We start from the raw sequence: 19,285 nt of genomic DNA, 5'->3' as shown, positions 1-19,285 counted from the left end.
CAATCAGTCAGTCCTAAGGGAAATCAACCCAGACGGTTCCCTGGAAGGTCAGATGCTGAAGCTGAAGCTCAAATCCTTTGGCCACCCAATGAGAAGGGAGCACTCCCTGGAGAAGACTCTTGAGAGTCCCTTGGACTGCAAGAAGAGCCAATCAGTCAGTCCTAAGGGAAATCAACCCTGACTGTTCCCTGGAAGGTCAGATGCTGAAGCTGAAGCTCAAATCCTTTGGCCACCCAATGAGAAGGGAGCACTCCCTGGAGAAGACCCTGATGCTGGGAAAGACAGAAGGCAAAAGAAGAAGGGGACGGCAAAAGATGAGATGGCTGGACACCGTTACTGATGTAACAAACACGAATTTGAGTGGACTTCGGAACAGCACACATCTACACCCCTTGAAATCCTGTCCCTCCCCACCCCTCCTCCCCTAGGCGTTGACCCAGATGAGGGCTCTTCTTCCTCGCCTGGTTCCATCTGGCAAAGAGACATCAAAGCCCATCTCATTCGGGCAGTAGCATATGGCTTTCCAGAAGAGAAAAGGGCTTGGCGGCTGGTAATGTCCCAGCTGCTACCTCCCCCCCTCCACCCAATAAAGGCACAATGCCTTCCATTCATGCAGCAGGAGCTCTCCATAAATCGAAGGGGGGCGGGAGAAAAGGCACTTGGAGTATCCAGCAGCATCAGGCGAGAATAAACATGGCTGTGGGACGAGTTAAAGTGATTAAATAAAGGAGCGAACCGGAGATAGTTCCTCTTTACCTTGGGGAAGCGCTTTGTCAAACAGCAATCGATTCCTTTGAAATGTGGCGTCCGAGGAGAAGACGACTGCAGATTTATACCCTGCCCTTCTCCCTGAATCAGAGACTCAGAGCGGCTCACAATCTCCTCTACTCCCCCCAGAACAGACACCCTGTGAGGTGGGGACAGATTTATACTCCGCCCTTCTCCCTGAATCAGAGACTCAGAACGGCTCACAATCTCCTCTGTCTTCTCCCCCCACAACAGACACCCTGTGAGGTGGGGGCAGATTTATACCCCGCCCTCCCTGAATCAGAGACTCAGAGCGGCTCACAATCTCCTATATCTTCTTCCCCCACAACAGACACCCTGTGAGGAGGGGGCAGATTTATACCCTGCTCTTCTCCCTGAATCAGAGACTCAGAGCAGCTCACAATCTCCTATATCTTCTCCCCCCACAACAGACACCCTGTGAGGTAGATGAAGATATTGGATTTATATCCCGCCCTCCTCTCCGAAGAGTCTCAGAGTGGCTCACAATCTCCTTCACCTTCCTCCCCCACAACAGACACCCTGTGAGGTAGATGAAGATATTGGATTTATATCCCGCCCTCCACTCCGAAGAGTCTCAGAACGCCTCACAATCTCCTTCACCTTCCTCCCCCACAACAGACACCCTGTGAGGTAGATGAAGATATTGGATTTATATCCCGCCCTCCTCTCCGAAGAGTCTCAGAGCGGCTCACAATCTCCTTCACCTTCCTCCCCCACAACAGACACCCTGTGAGGTGGGTGGGGCTGGAGAGGGCTCTCACAGGAGCTGCCCTTTCAGGGACAACCTCTGCCAGAGCTCTGGCCGACCCACGGCCATTCCAGCAGGTGCAAGTGGAGGAGTGGGGAATCAAACCCGGTTCTCCCAGATAAGAGTCCGGGCACTTAACCACTACACCAAACTGGCTCTCTCTATTGGCTTTATACCCTGCCATTCACTCTGAATCTCAGAGTGGCTCACAATCTCCATTATCTTCTTCCCCCACAACAGACACCCTGTGAGGTGGGTGGGGCTGAGAGGGTTTCACAGCAGCTGCCCTTTCAAGGACAACCTCTGCCAGAGCTATGGCTGACCCAAGGCCATTCCAGCAGGTGCAAGTGGAGGAGTGGAAAAACAACTATAATTACATAAGCATTTAAGATTCTGAATATCTTAAGAGATGCGAGAGCCAGTTTGGTGTAGCGGTTAAGTGCGACGACTCCTATCTTGGAGAACCACGTTTGATTCCCCACTCCTCTGCTTGCTGCTGCTGGAATGGCCTTGGGTCAGCCATAGCTCCCGCAGAGCTGTCCTTGAAAAGGCAGTTTTTGTCAGAGTTCTCTCAGCCCCACCCACCTCACAGGGTGTCTGTTGTGGGGAGGAAGGTAAAGGAGATTGTGAGCCGCTCTGAAATTCAGAGTGTGAAGGGCAGGGTATAAATCCAATATCTTCATCTACCTCACAGGGTGTCTGTTGTGGGGGAGGAAGGGAAAAAAGATTGTGAGCCGCTCTGAGATTCAGAGTGTGAAGGGCAGGGTATAAATGCAATATCTTCATCATCATCTTCCCTACCAGTAGAATAGAGACCTATTTGCTTAAAGTTTAAGCGAAAGAAAGAAAGAAAGAAAGAAAGAAAGAAAGAAAGAAAGAAAGAAAGAAAGAAAGAAAGAAAGAAAGAAGTACTTTTAAAAATCTTTCTCACAATATAAGAACTCGTGGACATTCACTGAAATTGCTGAGCAGTTGGATTAGAACAAAAAGGAAGTCCTTCACCCAAAGGACTTGGAATTCACTGCTGCAGGACGTGGCAGCTGTGCAGGCATAGACTGCTTCAAGAGGGAATTGGTTCAACATATGGAGCAGAGGTCCATCACTGGCTATTATCCACAGCGTATTGTTGGAAATCTCTGTCTGGGGCAGTGATGCTCTGTATTCTTGGTGCTTGGTGGGGCACAGTGGGAGGGATTCCAGTGTCCTGGCCTCACTGATGGACCTTCTGATGGCACCTGGTTCTTTGGCCACTGTGTGACACAGAGTGTTGGACTGGATGGGACATTGGCCTGATTCAACACGGCTTCTCTTATGTTCTTATGTCTGGGGCAGTGATGCTCTGTTTTCTTGGTGCTTAGGGTGGGAAAGGACAGTGGGAGGCCTTCTAGTGTTCTGGCCTCACTGATGGACCTCCTGATGGCACCTGGTTCTTTGGTCACTGTGTGACACAGAGTGTTGGACTGGATCGGCCATTGGCCTGATCCAACACAGCTTCTCTTATGTTCTTATGTCTGGTGCAGTGATGCTTTGTATTCCTGGTGCTTGGTAGGGACAAAAGTGTGAGGACTTCTAGTGTCTTGGCCCCACTGATGGACCTCCTGATGGCACCTGGTTCTTTGGCCACTGTGTGACAGAGTGTTGGACTGGATGGGCCATTGGCCTGATCCAACATGGCTTCTCTTATGTTCGTATGTGTGGGGCAGTGATGCTCTGTTTTCTTGGTGTTGGGGGGGCAGTGGGAGGGCTTCTAGTGTCCTGGCCTCACTGATGGACCTTCTGATGGCACCTGGTTCTTTGGCCAGTGTGTGACACGGAGTGTTGCCTGGATGGGCCATTGGCCTGATCCAACACGGCTTCTCTTATGTTCTTATATCTGGGGCAGTGATACTTTGTTTCCTTGGTGCTTGGTGCTTGGGGTGGGGGGGACAGTGGGAGGGCTTCTAGTGTCCTGGCCCCACTGATGGACCTCCTGATGGCACCTGGTTCTTTGGCCACTGTGTGACACGGAGTGTTGGACTGGATGGGCCATTGGCCTGATCCAACATGGCTTCTCTTATGTTCTTATGTTAAGTATTATTTCCAAACACTGCTGAGGATTCTCAGCTGCAGTTCGTGCCAGTACTGGAGGAGGGGGAGATAGACTAAAAGGTTGAAGATGGGATGGGACGGGAAGAGCGAAACTGGAGGGGGGAAGAAGAGCAAGGCAGGGAAGGCAAGAAGAGCAAGGCAGGGAAGGGCATATAGGTCCATATAGCTTTTCTGCTCTCCTAGTCCTTTGGGGGTTTTTTAGCATATCTGCCACTGCCTTTTTTTTTTTTTAATCCACAATTGCATTGCACATGTGTGGCAGTTTGTGTATTTGGGGATGCTGGGAATCTCAGCACTTTCTACACCAAGAGAGCAGCACGCACAGGCGAGACTTGAGCCCTCAAGGCTGTGCAAATCGACTTGAGAACACGTCGCCATCGCATATGTTAGTGGTTATAATTTACCCAGGTTTGCAGATGCTGGTTTATTGTAGTTGAGCCTGTGATCTCTCCGCAGAGAAAGCGCAGCCTGGACTCCTCCCCCCCCCCAGATGTCCTTGTAACGTGGCATTGTTTGGGTGGGAAGCTTTGCATCTCCGTAGTCTGGCTAATCGGAAGGGCTGGGGAGGGGCTGGGTTGCTCAGCAACAGAGGTGTTGCTCAGCATGCAGAAAGTCCCGGGTTCAATCCCCGGCATCTCCAGTCAAAAGGACCAGACAGCAAGCGACGTGACGGTCCTCTACCTGAGACCTGGAGAGCTGCTGCCAGTCGGAGTAGGCAGTACTCTTCTTGATGGGCCCAGGGTCTAATGCAGTTGAAGGCTGCATCACATTTGTTTAGAACTGCACCAACCAAGCGCAGAAAGGAAATCCATTTCTCCCTCCGAACCACTGAACGGAGGGGTTGAACGGAAACTGGAGAGCCAGTTTGGTGTAGTGGTTCAGTGTGCGGACTCTTACCTGGGAGAACGGGGTTTGATTCCCCCACTCCTCCACTTGCACCTGCTGGAATGGCCTTGGGTCAGCCATAGCTCTGGCAGAGTTGTCCTTGAAAGGGCAGCTGCTATGAGAGCCCTCTCAGCCCCACCTGCCTCACAGGGTGTCTGTTGTGGGGGAGGGAGGTAAAAGAGATTGTGAGCCGCTCTGAGACTCTCCGGAGCGGAGGGCGGGATATAAATCCAATATCTTCATCTACCTCACAGGGTGTCTGTTGTGGGGGAGGGAGGCAAAGGAGATTGTGAGCCGCTCTGAGACTCTTCAGAGTGGAGGGTGGGATATAAATCGTGCATCGTGGGGCTCTTCAAGACAGAAAAAGAAAAAGGAAAGGTCTCCTGTGCAAGCACTAGTCGTTTCCGACTCTGGGGTGACGTTGCTTTCACAACGTTTTCACAGAAGACTTTTTACGGGGTGGTTTGCCATTGCCTTCCCCAGTCATCTACACTTCCCCCCCAGCAAGCTGGGTACTCATTTGACCGACCTCAGAAGGATGGAAGGCTGAGTCAACCTCGAGCCGGCTACCTGAACCCAGCTTCCACCGGGGATCGAACTCAAGTCGTGAGCAAAGCTTAGGACTGCAGCTTTACCACTCTGCGCTACGGGGCTCTTGCTGTTTAGGAATAAGATACCACAAATTAGAAAACGGTCTGCAGATGGAACTGGTTTGATTCTCCATCTGTACGCTTGTTGGGCTATGAGTTTGCAGACCGGGAGGAGGGGAAGAAGACTCTTGCGGCGAGTTCTAGAGAAAGGTGCAAGAAATCCACCAAATGGACATGGCTAGGAAGCTGCCCACACGCTGTCATCTCTCTTTAAAACAAACATCCCGGGGCAGACTGCAGGTCTTAACCCTGGCCTTTTCCCCTCCAACCCTCCCTTGCAGAGTTATCGTTTTGTTAGCGTTCTGAGGACGAGGTTTTTGCTGGGCGCTCTCGGGAAGTGAAGCAGGGTCTGCTCCGGTTGGTGATCAGGTGGGAGACCACCAGGGAAGTCCAGGGACGCTGTGCAGAGGTAGGCGATGGCAAACCGGCTCTGAGCATCTCTTGCCTTGCAAACCCTGCGTCGGGGTGTCAAACTCGTACGTTGCGAGGGCCAGATCTGATATCTATATCTTGTCAGGCCGAGCCATGTCAGCCTGAGCCATGTGTGTTCCTTTTTAAGATTAGGCACCAAGAACTCGTGGGCGTTCGATGGAATTGCTGAGCAGACAGGTTAAAACGGATAAAAGGAAGTCCTTCTTCACCCGAAGGGTGATTAACATGTGGAATTCACTGCCACAGGAGGTGGCGGCGGCCACAAGCATGGCCACCTTCAAGAGGGGTTTAGATAAAAATATGGAGCACAGGTCCATCAGTGGCTATTAGCCACAGTGTGTGTGTGTGTGTGTGTGTATAAATTTTGGCCACTGTGTGACACAGAGTGTTGGACTGGATGGGCCATTGGCCTGATCCATCATGGCTTCTCTTATGTTCTTATGTGGCACAGAGTGTTGGACTGGATGGGCCATTGGCCTGATCCAACATGGCTTTTCTTATGTTCTTCTGTGACACAGAGTGTTGGACTGGATGGGCCATTGGCCTGATCCAACATGGCTTCTCTTATGTTCTTCTGTGACACAGAGTGTTGGACTGGAGGGGCCATTGGCCTGATCCATCATGGCTTCTCTTATGTTCTTATGTGGCACAGAGTGTTGGACTGGATGGGCCACTGGCCTGATCCAACATGGCTTCTCTTATGTTCTTCTGTGACACAGAGTGTTGGACTGGAGGGGCCACTGGCCTGATCCAACATGGCTTCTCTTGTGTTCTTATGTGACACAGAGTGCTGGACTGGAGGGGCCATTGGCCTGATCCAACATGGCTTCTCTTATGTTCTTCTGTGACACAGAGTGTTGGACTGGAGGGGCCACTGGCCTGATCCAACATGGCTTCTCTTGTGTTCTTATGTGACACAGAGTGTTGGACTGGATGGGCCATTGGCCTGATCCAACATGGCTTCTCTTATGTTCTTATGTGACACAGAGTGCTTGACTGGAGGGGCCACTGGCCTGATCCAACAGGGCTTCTCTTATGTTCTTATGTGACACAGAGTGCTGGACTGGAGGGGCCACTGGCCTGATCCAACAGGGCTTCTCTTATGTTCTTATGTGACACAGAGTGCTGGACTGGAGGGGCCACTGGCCTGATCCAACAGGGCTTCTCTTATGTTCTTATGTGACACAGAGTGCTGGACTGGAGGGGCCACTGGCCTGATCCAACATGGCTTCTCTTATGTTCTTATGTGACACAGAGTGCTGGACTGGAGGGGCCACTGGCCTGATCCAACAGGGCTTCTCTTATGTTCTTATGTGACACAGAGTGCTGGACTGGAGGGGCCATTGGCCTGATCCAACATGGCTTCTCTTATGTTCTTATGTGACACAGAGTGCTGGACTGGAGGGGCCACTGGCCTGATCCAACAGGGCTTCTCTTATGTTCTTATGTGACACAGAGTGTTGGACTGGAGGGGCCACTGGCCTGATCCAACATGGCTTCTCTTATGTTCTTATGAGATACAAACTTTATAAATGACAGAGACAAACAGAAAGTTTTGTTGTTTTAAAAATTTAAGACGCGTTTAAAACATTAGCCCTCAAAGGGGCTTTCTTTGTATTTCTCCCATGGGATCGGGGGAACTAGGCAAAGGAAGCTCTGGCTCTTTCCCTCCCTCCTTCAGGGGTCCCGGAACCTCAGCCAAAAGCAGGAAGAGGAGCTTGGCTCAGTAGCTCTACTATGTGATTGATAGGCCTGGCAGAGCAAACTCTGCTTCAACCCTGAGGGAGGAGCCTCAGCCAACGGAGCAAGCAGAGGTTTTGTTCTGTAGCTCCTGTGTGATTGAGCAAGTCTCGCAAAGCAAGCCGCTACGCAGATGGAAGCGAGAGAGAGGCAGAAGGAGGCAGATGACAGCCGGTTGTTCAGGGGCCTGATTCAGGCCCTGGGCCGCATGTTTGTCTCCCCCTGCCCTACAGAGCGACCAGAAGTTGCCTGTGACTCGACGGCACTTTCCAGCGCCAAAGGGGAGGAGTATAGTCCCAACATTTCCCGGCTGGGAGGCAACGTTCCCCCTAAGCTGTGGAGCCTTGTGAGCAAAAATTCTACTTCCATATGCTACTGGCGTGAAAGTCGTAAGCTCCTGCATAAATTGGTTTGCTTAGGGGCCCTCCTTCCTGAGCTAAGACAAAAAGGTTTGAGCCGGAGGCTAAGAAACTGAGTTAGCTCACACTAACTCAGCTTAGAGGGAACACTGGTTGGCAGTAGTGCTCCCTCTCAGCTGATTGAGGGTCAGCTAGTGTCAAGTCTGCTATGGGTTACTCAATATCTGTATTAAGGTTGGTTCTGAAGTGAAGGAGTCTGGGTACTTTACAGTGTACACCGGGGGCTGCTAGCTCACTCTCCTGCCCCCTCTCTAGAAATGCCTTTGTTGTGTAACCTGCTTTGAAATGCTAACCTGTGAACAAGATAGTGGCGCCTTCCCAGCCTTGTTCTCTGTGGGGAGTATGGGGTGTCAAGACTTCGGTCTGGGAACGAAAGAAGTAGCATCCTAGTGTGAAGATGTGTTGCATAGATTGCCCCCCCCGTAGGAATCCTTTAGATTCATACTTTAAATACTGGATTAGTGCATATGTGTTTCAGTCCTTCAATCTCTGCCATGGTCCACAGTTCTGATTACAATAAACTTGCTACTTTATCAAGAGACTCGTTATTGAATTCAGCCGACTTGACAGCTAGCCCACAGGTTTTTAGCCTCCAGCTCACACCTTTTTGTCTTAGCTCAGGAAAAAATGGCCCCAGAGCACACTAATTTCTGCAGTAGCTCACAACTTTAATAATGCCAGTAGCTCACAACTTTAATGCCAGTAGCTCACAAAGTAGAATTGTTGCTCGCAAGACTATGCAGCTTATTTATTTTATTTTATTTTATTTTATTTTATTACACTTATATCCTGCCCTCCCCTGACCGGCTCAGGACTGCTAACAGTGATTCAAATAACATAGGATGAAATCGTTGCAATAAACTCACAATAAAATCCTTAAAACGTCTCAAACGTGTACAGTTCTGATCCCTAGGAGGCATGATTATTAGTTCGTGATCAGCGCTCTTTACTATGATGTTATTAGGTGTTGCTTAGTGCATTGCAATTCTGTTTGGGTTGGGGCAGGGTATCAGTGCTGTGGGCTAGTGAGGTGCTGGTCGCCTCTGTTAGAAGTTAAGAAGAAGGCTGCAGATTTATACCCCACCCTGGTCTCTGAATCAGAGTCTCAGAACGGTTTACAATCTCCTTTATCTCCCTCCCCCACAACAGACACCTTGTGACGTGGGTGGGGCCGACAGGGCTCTCACAGCAGCTGCCCTTTCAAGGACAACCTCTGCCAGAGCTGTGGCTGACCCGAGGCCATGCCAGCAGGTGCAAGTGGAGGAGTGGGGAATCAAACCCAGTTCTGCCAGATAAGAGAGCTCTGGCTGACCCAAGGCCATTCCAGCAGGTGCAAGTGGAGGAGTGGGGAATCAAACCCAGTTCTGCCAGATAAGAGAGCTCTGGCTGACCCAAGGCCATGCCAGCAGGTGCAAGTGGAGGAGTGGGGAATCAAACCCAGTTCTGCCAGATAAGAGAGCTCTGGCTGACCCGAGGCCATGCCAGCAGGTGCAAGTGGAGGAGTGGGGAATCAAACCCTGTGAGGTGGACGGGGCTGAGAGAGCTCTCACAGCAGCTGCCCTTTCAAGGACAACCTCTACGAGAGCCGTGGCTGACCCAAGGCCGTGCCAGCAGGTGCAAGTGGAGGAGCGGGGAATCAAACCCGGCTCTCCCTATTAAGAGTCTGCACACTTCACCACTACGCCAAACTGGCTCTCTGTTTAAAAGCCCGTTCCAGCAGTTCCGTCTTACAGGCCCTGCGGAATTGTGGCAAGTCCCGCAGGGCCCTGATGTTTTCGGGGAGGGCATTCCAGAAGGCAGGGGCCGCCACCGAAAAGGCTCTCGCCCGGGTGGTGCACAGCTGGACATCCTTTGGCCCAGGAATCTTCACGAGATTTCGTGAACTTGATCGTAGTGCTCTCTGGGGCTAATTGGGAAAGGTGGTCTCAGAGGTAAGCAGCTCCCAGGCCATATAGGGCTTAGAGGGGAACATTGGTTGGGACCCATGCCGATTGACGTTGGCAGGAAACTAGCGCTAAATTTGGTGTGCCAGCTTCTTATGTTTTTGTCCTAGAACTAGGCTCGCAGCTCTGTTAGCGTGTCCTCACGGGCTGGCCCGACATATCCTGTCTTCTCTTTTTTTACAGGGTCGTGAAAGAAGAAATCTCCGACGACAACGCCAAGCTTCCCTGTTTCAATGGCCGGGTGGTATCTTGGGTAAGCTGGCATCTTGACTTGGGTCTGTTTCGGTCTCCGCGGCCAGCAGCTGCGAAACAGAATCCTTTTCCCCCTGATAACGTGATTCGCAGGGAAATGTCTGAGCTAATGAGCCCAGACTGGCTGAAGAAGAAGATATTGGATTTCTATCCCGCCCTCCACTCCGAAGAGTCTCAGAGCGGCTCACAATCTCCTTTACCTTCCTCCCCCACAACAGACACCCTGTGAGGTAGATGAAGATATTGGATTTATATCCCACCCTCCACTCCGAAGAGTCTCAGAGCGGCTCACAATCTCCTTTACCTTCCTCCCCCACAACAGACACCCTGTGAGGTAGATGAAGATATTGGATTTATATCCCGCCCTCCACTCCGAAGAGTCTCAGAGCGGCTCACAATCTCCTTTACCTTCCTCCCCCCCAACAGACACCCTGTGAGGTAGATGAAGATATTGGATTTATATCCCGCCCTCTACTCCGAAGAGTCTCAGAGCGGCTCACAATCTCCTTTACCTTCCCCCCCCCCCACAATAGACACCTGTGAGGTGGGTGGGGCTGAGAGGGCTCTCACAGCAGCTGCCCTTTCAAGGACCACTCCTGCCAGAGCTATGGCTGACCCAAGGCCATTCCAGCAGGTGCAAGTGGAGGAGGGGTGAATCAAACCCAGTTCTCCCAGATAAGAGTCTGCACACTTAACCACGACACCACACTGTCTGGGCCTCTGATTGTACTGATCAGGGCTTTTTTTTCTGCTGGAGCCAATGGGAGCAGCGCTCCGCCTAGGCTGGCCACGGCTCCAGCTGGGCCAGCCCGCCCCGTGGCAGCCACATGCTCCCAGGCCTGGGGGTGTGGCCTAATATGCAGATGAGCTCTCCTGCTAGGCTTTTTCTACAAAGGAAGCACTGGTGCTGAGAGCCACAATATAAAGAGAGCCCTTGTGTTTGAAGGGATAACTCAGGTGCAGTGCGTCCTTCCATAATTAGCATGACTTGTAGGTTCTGTACATCTCTTACATCGGGGTGTGTTAGCTTTTGGTGGAACAACCCGTGCAGGCTCAGTCTAGGGCAGGGGTGACGAACATGCAGTTCAGGGACTGAATCAGGCCCCCAGAGAGCTCCTATCAGGCCCCTGAGCAATAGGCTGTCATCTGCTTCCTTCTCCCTCTCTCTTGCTTCCTTCTGCATAACAGCTTGCTTTGCAAGGCTTGCTGAACTGCACAGGAGCTACAGAGCAAAACCTCTATTTTCTCCATTGGCTGAGATTCCTCCCTTGGGGAGGAATAGCTTGCTTTGCCAGGCTCTCTCAATCGCACAGCAGAGCTACTGAGGCAAGCCTCTTTTCCTTCTATTGACTCCCCATCCCCACCCCCACCCCAAGTCCCCGGGGAAGGAAGGAAAGAGCCAGAGCTTCTTTAGCCCAGTTCCCTGGGTCCTATGGGAGAAATAAAAAGAAAGAAGAAGAAGAATTGCAGATTTATACCCCGCCCGTCTCCCTGAATCAGAGACTCAGAGCAGCTCACAATCTCCTCTATCTTCCTCCCCCACAACAGACACCCTGTGTGGTGGGTGGGGCTGAGAGAGCTTCTCAGAAGCTGCCATTTCAAGGACAACTCTGTGAGAGCTATGGCTGACCCAAGGCCATTCCAGCAGGTGCAGGTGGAGGAGTGGGGAATAAAACCCGGTTCTCCCAGATAAGAGGCCACGAACTTAATCACTACACCAAACCATTAAGACCAATGAGTGCTAACGTTTTAAGCATGTTTTAAGTTTTTTTAAAAATATATTTGCGTTTGTCTGTGTTCTTTATAAAATTTGTATCTCTGCTACATAACCTTAAATAGGTACACACATGGCCTGGCCCGGCCCAACCTGACATGGCCCAACCAAACAAGGTCTCCTTTTTGTCAGATTCGACCCTCCTAACAAATGAGTTCGACACCCCTGGTCTAGCAGCAGCGGCAGGGATATCGGCTTGACTTGGGAAATTACCATCAAAGTGTTCTGGACCCTTCTCTTCGAGGGCAGCTGCTGCTCGTATATGTTGCCGTTAAATGCTTCTCAGAACTGCTTTGCAGATGTGTAGACAATGTGTTTGACACAGGAATAGTTTCTCTTGGGTGGTTATGGATTCTTCGTTGTTGGAAGCTTTTAAGTACATAAGAACCTAAGAGAAGCCATGTTGGATCAGGCCAGTGGCTCATCCAGTCCAACACTCTGTGTCACATAAGAGAAGCCATGTTGGATCAGGCCAGTGGCCCCTCCAGTCCAACACTCTGTGTCACATAAGAACATCAGAGAAGCCATGTTGGATCAGGCCAATGGCCCATCCAGTCCAACACTCTGTGTCACATAAGAACATCAGAGAAGCCATGTTGGATCAGGCCAGTGGCCCATCCAGTCCAACACTCTGTGCCACATAAGAGAAGCCATGTTGGATCAGGCCAATGGCCCATTCAGTCCAACACTCTGTGTCACACAGTGGCCAGAAAACCAGGTGCCATCAGGAGGTCCATCAGTGGAGCCAGGACACTAGAAGCCCTCCCACTGTTGCCCCCCCCCAAGCACCAAGAATACAGAGCATCACTGCCCCAGACATAAGAAGCTAAGAGAACCCATGTTGGATCAGGCCAGTGGCCCATCCACTCCAACACTCTGTATCACACAGTGGCCAAAAAAACCAGGTGCCATCAGGAGGTCCATCAGTGGAGCCAGGACACTAGAAGCCCTCCCACTGCTGCCCCTCCCAAGCACTAAGAATACAGAGCCTTATTTGCCCCAGACAACGATACGCTGTGGCCAATAGCCACTGATGGACCTCTGCTCCATATTTTTATCCCATCCCCTCTAGAAGATGGCTATGCTTGTAGCCGCCACCTCCCGTGGCAGTGAATTCCACATGTTAATCACCATTGCATGCAGAGCATAGCTACTGTCCCGAATTCATAATTTATGATGAATCCGACAAAAAAACAGAACCAGTCCAATTTCGTTTCGAACGTACTGTCCTTCCTCAAGGGACCGCCTTATCATATATATTGAAACAGTAGGCTTGAAGTGCCAAAATTTCCTGGCACACACAACTGAACGCTGATGGCTACAAATTGGTAGAGGTGTTCCGTGAATAAAAATAAAAAAGAATGTAAGGAAGCCAGGAAATTTGGGCACTTCGAGCCTGCTGTTCCAATATATATGACAAGACGGTCCCTTGGGGAGGGATAGTAAATCCGAAACAAAATTGGACCAGTTCTGTTTTTTCATCAGACTCATCATAAATCGTTATGAATTCGGGACGGTAGTACGCTGTGCATAGGGTGGTTTTGTAACTGCATTAGTGTATTGTTTATTCAAGGTGTTTGGGTGAATGCAGTTTCCATTCCCCATTGTTACTATTTTGTAAACAGAGAGAGTGTGTTTCTTTCTAAGTTTCTGCACCTCCGTGGCCCCGATCATCTCTGACGTTTACATGAGACAGGGCTTTTTCAGTGGCAGCCCCGCGATTATGGAACAGCTTTTCCAGAAGGTCCCAGGTTCAATCCCCGCCTTTTCCATTTAGACGGATCAGGTGGGAGGTGACGGGAGAAACCTCTGCCTGAGACCCCAGAGAGCCGTCGCCGATCTTAGGCGCTATGGGTGGATTCAGTCTGATTCAGAATAAGGCTGCTTCGTGCGCCCAAAGCAGGATTCAGCTACATCCAGATTTCTGCGTTTCTTACGGTCACAGAAAGCGGAGGTTTCCAGGAACGACCTTTTCGTTCAGAACTGAATTCCCGTACTGCCCTGCTTACAGCCGCCTGCTTCGTAGCAGGACGACTGAATTCTCGGAGCGGGGAGCAGCCCTTTTCTTTCTGCTGCGTGCCCCGTTGCCTTCTGCTCCGATTACCCCCTGCGACGACCGTTTCAAAATTGCGTGTTGTTCCGGGGCCAGACGGCAAGGAGCTATTTTGAGAGGCGCGTTGCGTCAGAGCCTGACTAGACAGCTCAAGGTGCTTGGGATTAAGAGGACCGTGAACCCAGCAGGGAGGAAATCCTGGCTTTGGGCACATCGACAGAGAGCGGGCGGATTATGAATTATCCAGGAGGAGGTTTCAGCCAATTGCTGTCGGGAGAAGGAATTCTTCACCCAGCCCAGGGGTCCCCAACCCCCGGGCCGTGGACCTGTACTGGTCCGTGGCCTGTTAGCAACCGGGCCATGAGTTGTATAATTATTTCATTATATATTACAATGTTGTAGTAGTAATAATACTAATAATAATACATTGGGTTTATATCCCGCCCCCCACTCCAGATTTGAGTCTCAGAGCGGCTCACAATCTCCTTTACCGTCCTCTCCCATAATAGGCACCCTGTGAGGTGGGTGGGGCTGAGAGGGCTCTCCCAGCAGCTGCCCTTTCGAGGACAACTCCTGCAAGAGCTCTGGCTGACCCAAGGCCATTCCAGCAGGTGCAAGTGGAGGAGTGGGGACTCAAGCCCTGCGAGGTGGGTGGGGCTGAGAGCTCTCCCCAGAAGCTGCCCTTTCAAGGACAACTCTGCGAGAGCTAGGACTGACCCAAGGCCATTCCACCAGCTGCAAGTGAAGGAGTGGGGAATCAAACCTGGTTTGAGTCTGCACACTTCACCACCACGCCAAACTAATAGAAATAAAGTGCACCATTGTATCATCCCAAAACCATTGAACATACGAAGCTGCCTTCTACTGAATCAGACCCTCGAAGGTCCATCAAAGTCAGTATTGTCTACTCAGACTGGCAGCGGCTTTCCAGGGTCTCAAACTGAGGTTTTTCCCACCTACTTGCCTGGACCCTTTTTAGTGGAGATGCCAGTGATTGAACCTGGGACCTTCTGCTTGCCAAGCAGATGCTCTACCACTGAGCCACCGTCCCTCACCCTCGCCTCCCAGTCCCTGGAAAAATTGTCTTCCACAAAACCGGTCCCTGGTGCCAAAAAGGTTGGGTCCCGCTGACCCAGCCCACCCAAAGCTGCAGCTTCAGCTCCACTGCCTGTAAGGACCTTGCGCACAGGAGCCTTTCCCCACCCCCTCCCAGGCGTAGTCTATGACTGGCCGGCTGATGGTATTCAGAGGGGGAGGAGGGGGGGTGGCAGCTGTGGCTCAGTGGGGGAGGGCGTCTTTTGGCCCGCAGAAAGTCCCGGGTTGATGCCCAGCATCTCCAGATAAAAAAGACCAGGCGGTTGAAAGACCTTTCCCTGATGCCCTGGAGAGCCACTGCCAGCCTGACCTCGAGAGGCTGATGGCTCCGTTCGTTAGTGGTCATTCACTGCCTTTGTAAGGATTTGGAGTGGAAGCAAGTGGCTGAAGCAGCAGCGGTGAAGAGAGGGAAACAGCGTAGGCACACTCAAGGGGCTGCAGCTCAGCGGTAGAGAATCCGCCCGGCAGGCCAAAGGTCCCAGGTTCAATCCCCGGCATCTCCCGTTAAAAGATCTGGCAGCTGGTAATCTACTGGATCGGACAAATAGTCCGTCCAGTCCAGCATCCTGTCTCAAAGACAGCCAGCAACAGGGCACAGAGACTGATGTTTCCTTTTGGCTGTGGGATTCAGAGGATTAGTGCCTTTGAACGTAGGGGTTCCCTCCGTCACCGTGGCTGGTAGCCCTCGATAGACTTATCCTCCACAGATCTGTCTAATCTCCTCTTAAAGCTGTTTATTCCTGTGGCTATCACTTGAAGTGCTAATTTTACATAACATAACATATGAAGCTGCCTTATACTGAATCAGACCCTGGGTCCATCAAAGTCAGTATTGTCTTCTCAGACTGGCAGCGGCTCTCCAGGGTCTCAAGCTGAGGCTTTTCACACCTATTTGCCTGGACTCTTTTTTGGAGATGCCGGGGATTGAACCTGGGACCTCCTGCTTACCAAGCAAGATGCTCTACCACTGAGCCACAGCCCCATTCATGGCTCTCCAAGGTCTCAAGCTGAGGTTTTTCATGCCTACTTGCCTGGACCCTTTTGAGTTGGAGATGCCAGGGATTGAACCTGGGACCTTCTGCTTACCAAGCAAGATGCTCTACCACTGAGCCACAGCCCCATTCATGGCTCTCCAAGGTCTCAAGCTGAGGTTTTTCATGCCTACTTGCCTGGACCCTTTTTAGTTGGAGATGCTGGGGATTGAACCTGGGACCTTCTGCTTACCAAGCAAGATGCTCTACCACTGAGCCACAGCCCCATTCATGGCTCTCCAAGGTCTCAAGCGGAGGTTTTTCACGCCTACTTGCCTGGACCCTTTTGAGTTGGAGATGCCAGGGATTGAACCTGGGACCTTCTGCTTACCAAGCAGATACTCTACCACTGAGCCACAGCCCCATTCATGGCTCTCCAGGGTCTCCAGCTGAGGTTTTTCATGCCTACTTGCCTGGACCCTTTTGAGTTGGAGATGCTGGGGACTGAACCTGGGACCTTCTGCTTACCAAGCAGATCCTCTACCACTGAGCCACCCTCCCTCCCCCGCATATGGGGAGTCCTGCTGCCACCTTCATGCAAGTCTCCACTTGTAAAAGCAGAAAATTAGCACAGGAGTGTCGGACTCATTTCTTACGAAGGCCAGAGATGACATAAATGAGACCTTGTCGGGCCAGGCCACATGTGTCATAAAATGTAATGGCAGGTAGCCGAGAGATAAAGTTTCTAAAGAACACCGACAAACGCAATTAAAGTTTTGGGTTTTTTTTTAAATGTAAAATAAAATATGCTTAAAAGATTTAGCACTGTTGCAATATTTTGTTTAGTTAACAGTTAGTGATAACTAACACCTGTTGCTCTGAATCATTCCATCCAAATCTGGAGACGAAGTCTGTGCTGTAGCAATCTAAAGTATGCTGTCCAGGTGGTGTCCAGGTGTATATCTGTTAAACGTGAGCCCCATGGCGCAGAGTGTTAAAGCTGCAGTACTGCAGTCCTACACTCTGCTCACGACCTGAGTTCGATCCCCGGGGGAAGCTGGTTTTTCAGGTAGCTGGCTCAAGGTTGACTCAGCCTTCCATCCTTACGAGGTCGGTAAAATGAGTACCCAGCTTGCTGGGGGAAAGTGTAGATGACTGGGGAAGGCAATGGCAAAGCATTCTGGAAAAAGTCTGCCGTGAAAACATTGTGAAAGCAATGTCACCCCAGAGTCAGAAACGACTGGTGCTTGCACAGGGGACTACCTTTACCTTTTACCTTTATATCCGTTAAGTTGCAAACTTACTTCTGATTTACTGACATACATTACAGAAATCTCATGGTCAATGCTTTGAGCCTAAGACCCAGGGGAAAACATGAAATGGCTGGGCACTGTGAGCTGCTTCATGAGCTGGTCAGCCAATGGAGAAAACAGAGGCTTTGCTCCGTAGCTCCTGTACGATTGAGCGAGCCTGGCAAAGCAAGCTGTGATGCAGAAGGAAGCAACAGAGAGAGAAGGAAGCAGGTGATAGTGTGTTGCTCACGGGCCTGATAAGAGCCCTCCGGGGGCCTAATTCGGCCCTCGTGCCACATGTTTGACTCCTCTGAGCTCAGACATCCATCTCAGGCAGCAGGGTTTTTTTTGGGGGGGGGGAGAGTGGCCCTTCTGTCGCCACTCCTCCTGTGGTGCCCCCACTGCCACTGAGCCAAAGCAGGTCATCTTCTTTGCCTTCTCCTCCACTTCCCCTTTGCTAAAACAACATGCTAAGTTGGGTATGTCCTGTAGGACTTTCTTGCTCTCTTACAAGTGTCTCGCCACCCTAGTCCTTGGCAGGTTCCCCCAGGTGAACAGAAGGATTCCTCAGCTCCTCTTGGAGCAGGTTTGGTGTAACGGTGAAGTGTGTGGACTGTCATCTGGGAGAACCAGGTTTGATTCCCCACTCCCCCACTTGCACCTGCTGGATTGGCCTTGGGTCAGCCATAGCTCTGGCAGAGGTTGTCCTTGAAAGGGCAGCTGCTGTGAGAGCTCTCTCAGCCCCACCCACCTCACAGGGTGTTTGTTGTGGGGGAGGAAGGTAAAGGAGATTGTGAGCTGCTCTGAGTCCCAGATTAAGAGAAGAGGGCAGCGTGGGGTATAAATCCAATTTGCCTTCTTGTTCTCCTTCTCCTCCTTCGCTGGTAGTGGGTAAGTGTGCGGACTCTTATCTGGCAGAACCGGGTTTGATTCCCCACTCCTCCACTCGCAGCTACTGGAATGGCCTTGGGTCAGCCATAGCTCTGGCGGAGGTTGTCCTTGAAAGGGCAGTTTCTGGGAGAGCTCTCTCAGCTCCACCCACCTCACAGAGTGTTGTGGGGGGAGAAGATATAGGAGATTGTAAGCCACTCTGAGTCTCTGATTCAGGGAGAAGGGCGGGGTATAAATCTGCCCCCACCTCACAGGGTGTCTGTTGTGGGGGGAGAAGATAGAGGAGATTGTGAGCCTCTCTGAGTCTCTGATTCTGAGAGAAGGGCGGGGTATAAATCTGCAGTCTTCTTCCCTTGTGAAGGGAAGGAGTCTTGCAAGACTTCAGGAAGCCCGGCAGAGCACGAGCAGCGCTTGCCAGTTCTGCCTGAAATGTGCCTGCCCGCCTATGTGTATTTTTTGTAGCTGTATTTTATTGGTATATTATTGAGTTATTACTGTGTTCTAATTGTTTTATTACGACTGCGATCCGCCCTGAGGCTGCATGGGAAAGGGCGGAATATAAATCGACCAAATAAGGAAGTAAAGAAATAAAACTCCGTGGAAAATGTGCTGCTTCGGCTCCTAGGTGGCGGCAGACGTTTTGGGATTAGTGAGAGGTGGTGGCGAGCGGCATCCAGTAGTTAAAAAACCGGAATGGGCATCGCCCGCCATCGGAAATGACGCGGCTGAGGCTTGCAGTTACTCTCTCTGTGAGAATTTGGCCTCTTTCGCCAAGCGCTGCGGTTAAAATGAGCAAGAGAGTGGTTGTGCAAGGGGTCCCCCGTGTGGTTCCCGTGGCAGCCACGGCACCTGCTGAGGGCCAGTTTGGCGTAGTGGTGAAGTGCACGGACTCTTTATCTGGGAGCACCAGGTTTGATTCCCCACTCCTCCCCTTGCAGCTGCTGGAGTGACCTTGGGTCAGTCACAAGTTCACTCAGAGCTGTTCTGCTCAAGAGCAGTTCTTGGAGAGCTCTCTCAGCCCCACCTACCTCGGAGGATGTCTGTTGTGGGGAGGGGGACGGAAAGGAAGAAGATGATGCTATTGGATTTATATGCCGCCCTATACTCTGTATCTCAGCGTCTCAGAGCGGCTCACAATCTCCTTTCCCTCCCCCCACCAACAGATACTCTGTGAGGTGGGTGGGGCTGAGAGTGCTCTTACAGCAGCTGCCCTTTCAAGGACAACTCCTGCAAGAGCTATGGTTGACTCAAGGCCATTCCAGC

At 51.3% G+C, this 19,285-nt stretch overlaps 2 protein-coding genes across 2 annotated transcripts in view; both read left to right on the top strand.

Moving 5' to 3' along the window:
* The window catches only part of LOC132574464 (cytochrome P450 2J2-like), a 585,507-nt gene that overhangs the window by 472,919 nt on the left and 93,303 nt on the right, over positions 1–19,285 (top strand). The window lies entirely within an intron of this gene.
* DVL3 (dishevelled segment polarity protein 3) overlaps positions 1–19,285 on the top strand; it is a 149,008-nt gene that overhangs the window by 67,151 nt on the left and 62,572 nt on the right. Inside the window, 1 exon segment of the mRNA XM_060242820.1 lies at positions 9,878–9,947. Within this exon segment, the coding sequence (XP_060098803.1) occupies positions 9,878–9,947 (70 nt within the window).

The sequence above is a fragment of the Heteronotia binoei genome, chromosome 6, assembly GCF_032191835.1.
Source record: "Heteronotia binoei isolate CCM8104 ecotype False Entrance Well chromosome 6, APGP_CSIRO_Hbin_v1, whole genome shotgun sequence".
Taxonomy (NCBI): Eukaryota; Metazoa; Chordata; class Lepidosauria; order Squamata; family Gekkonidae; genus Heteronotia; species Heteronotia binoei.
The sequence above is the reverse complement of the archived record's forward strand: the minus strand, read 5'-3'. Positions and strand labels throughout refer to the sequence as shown.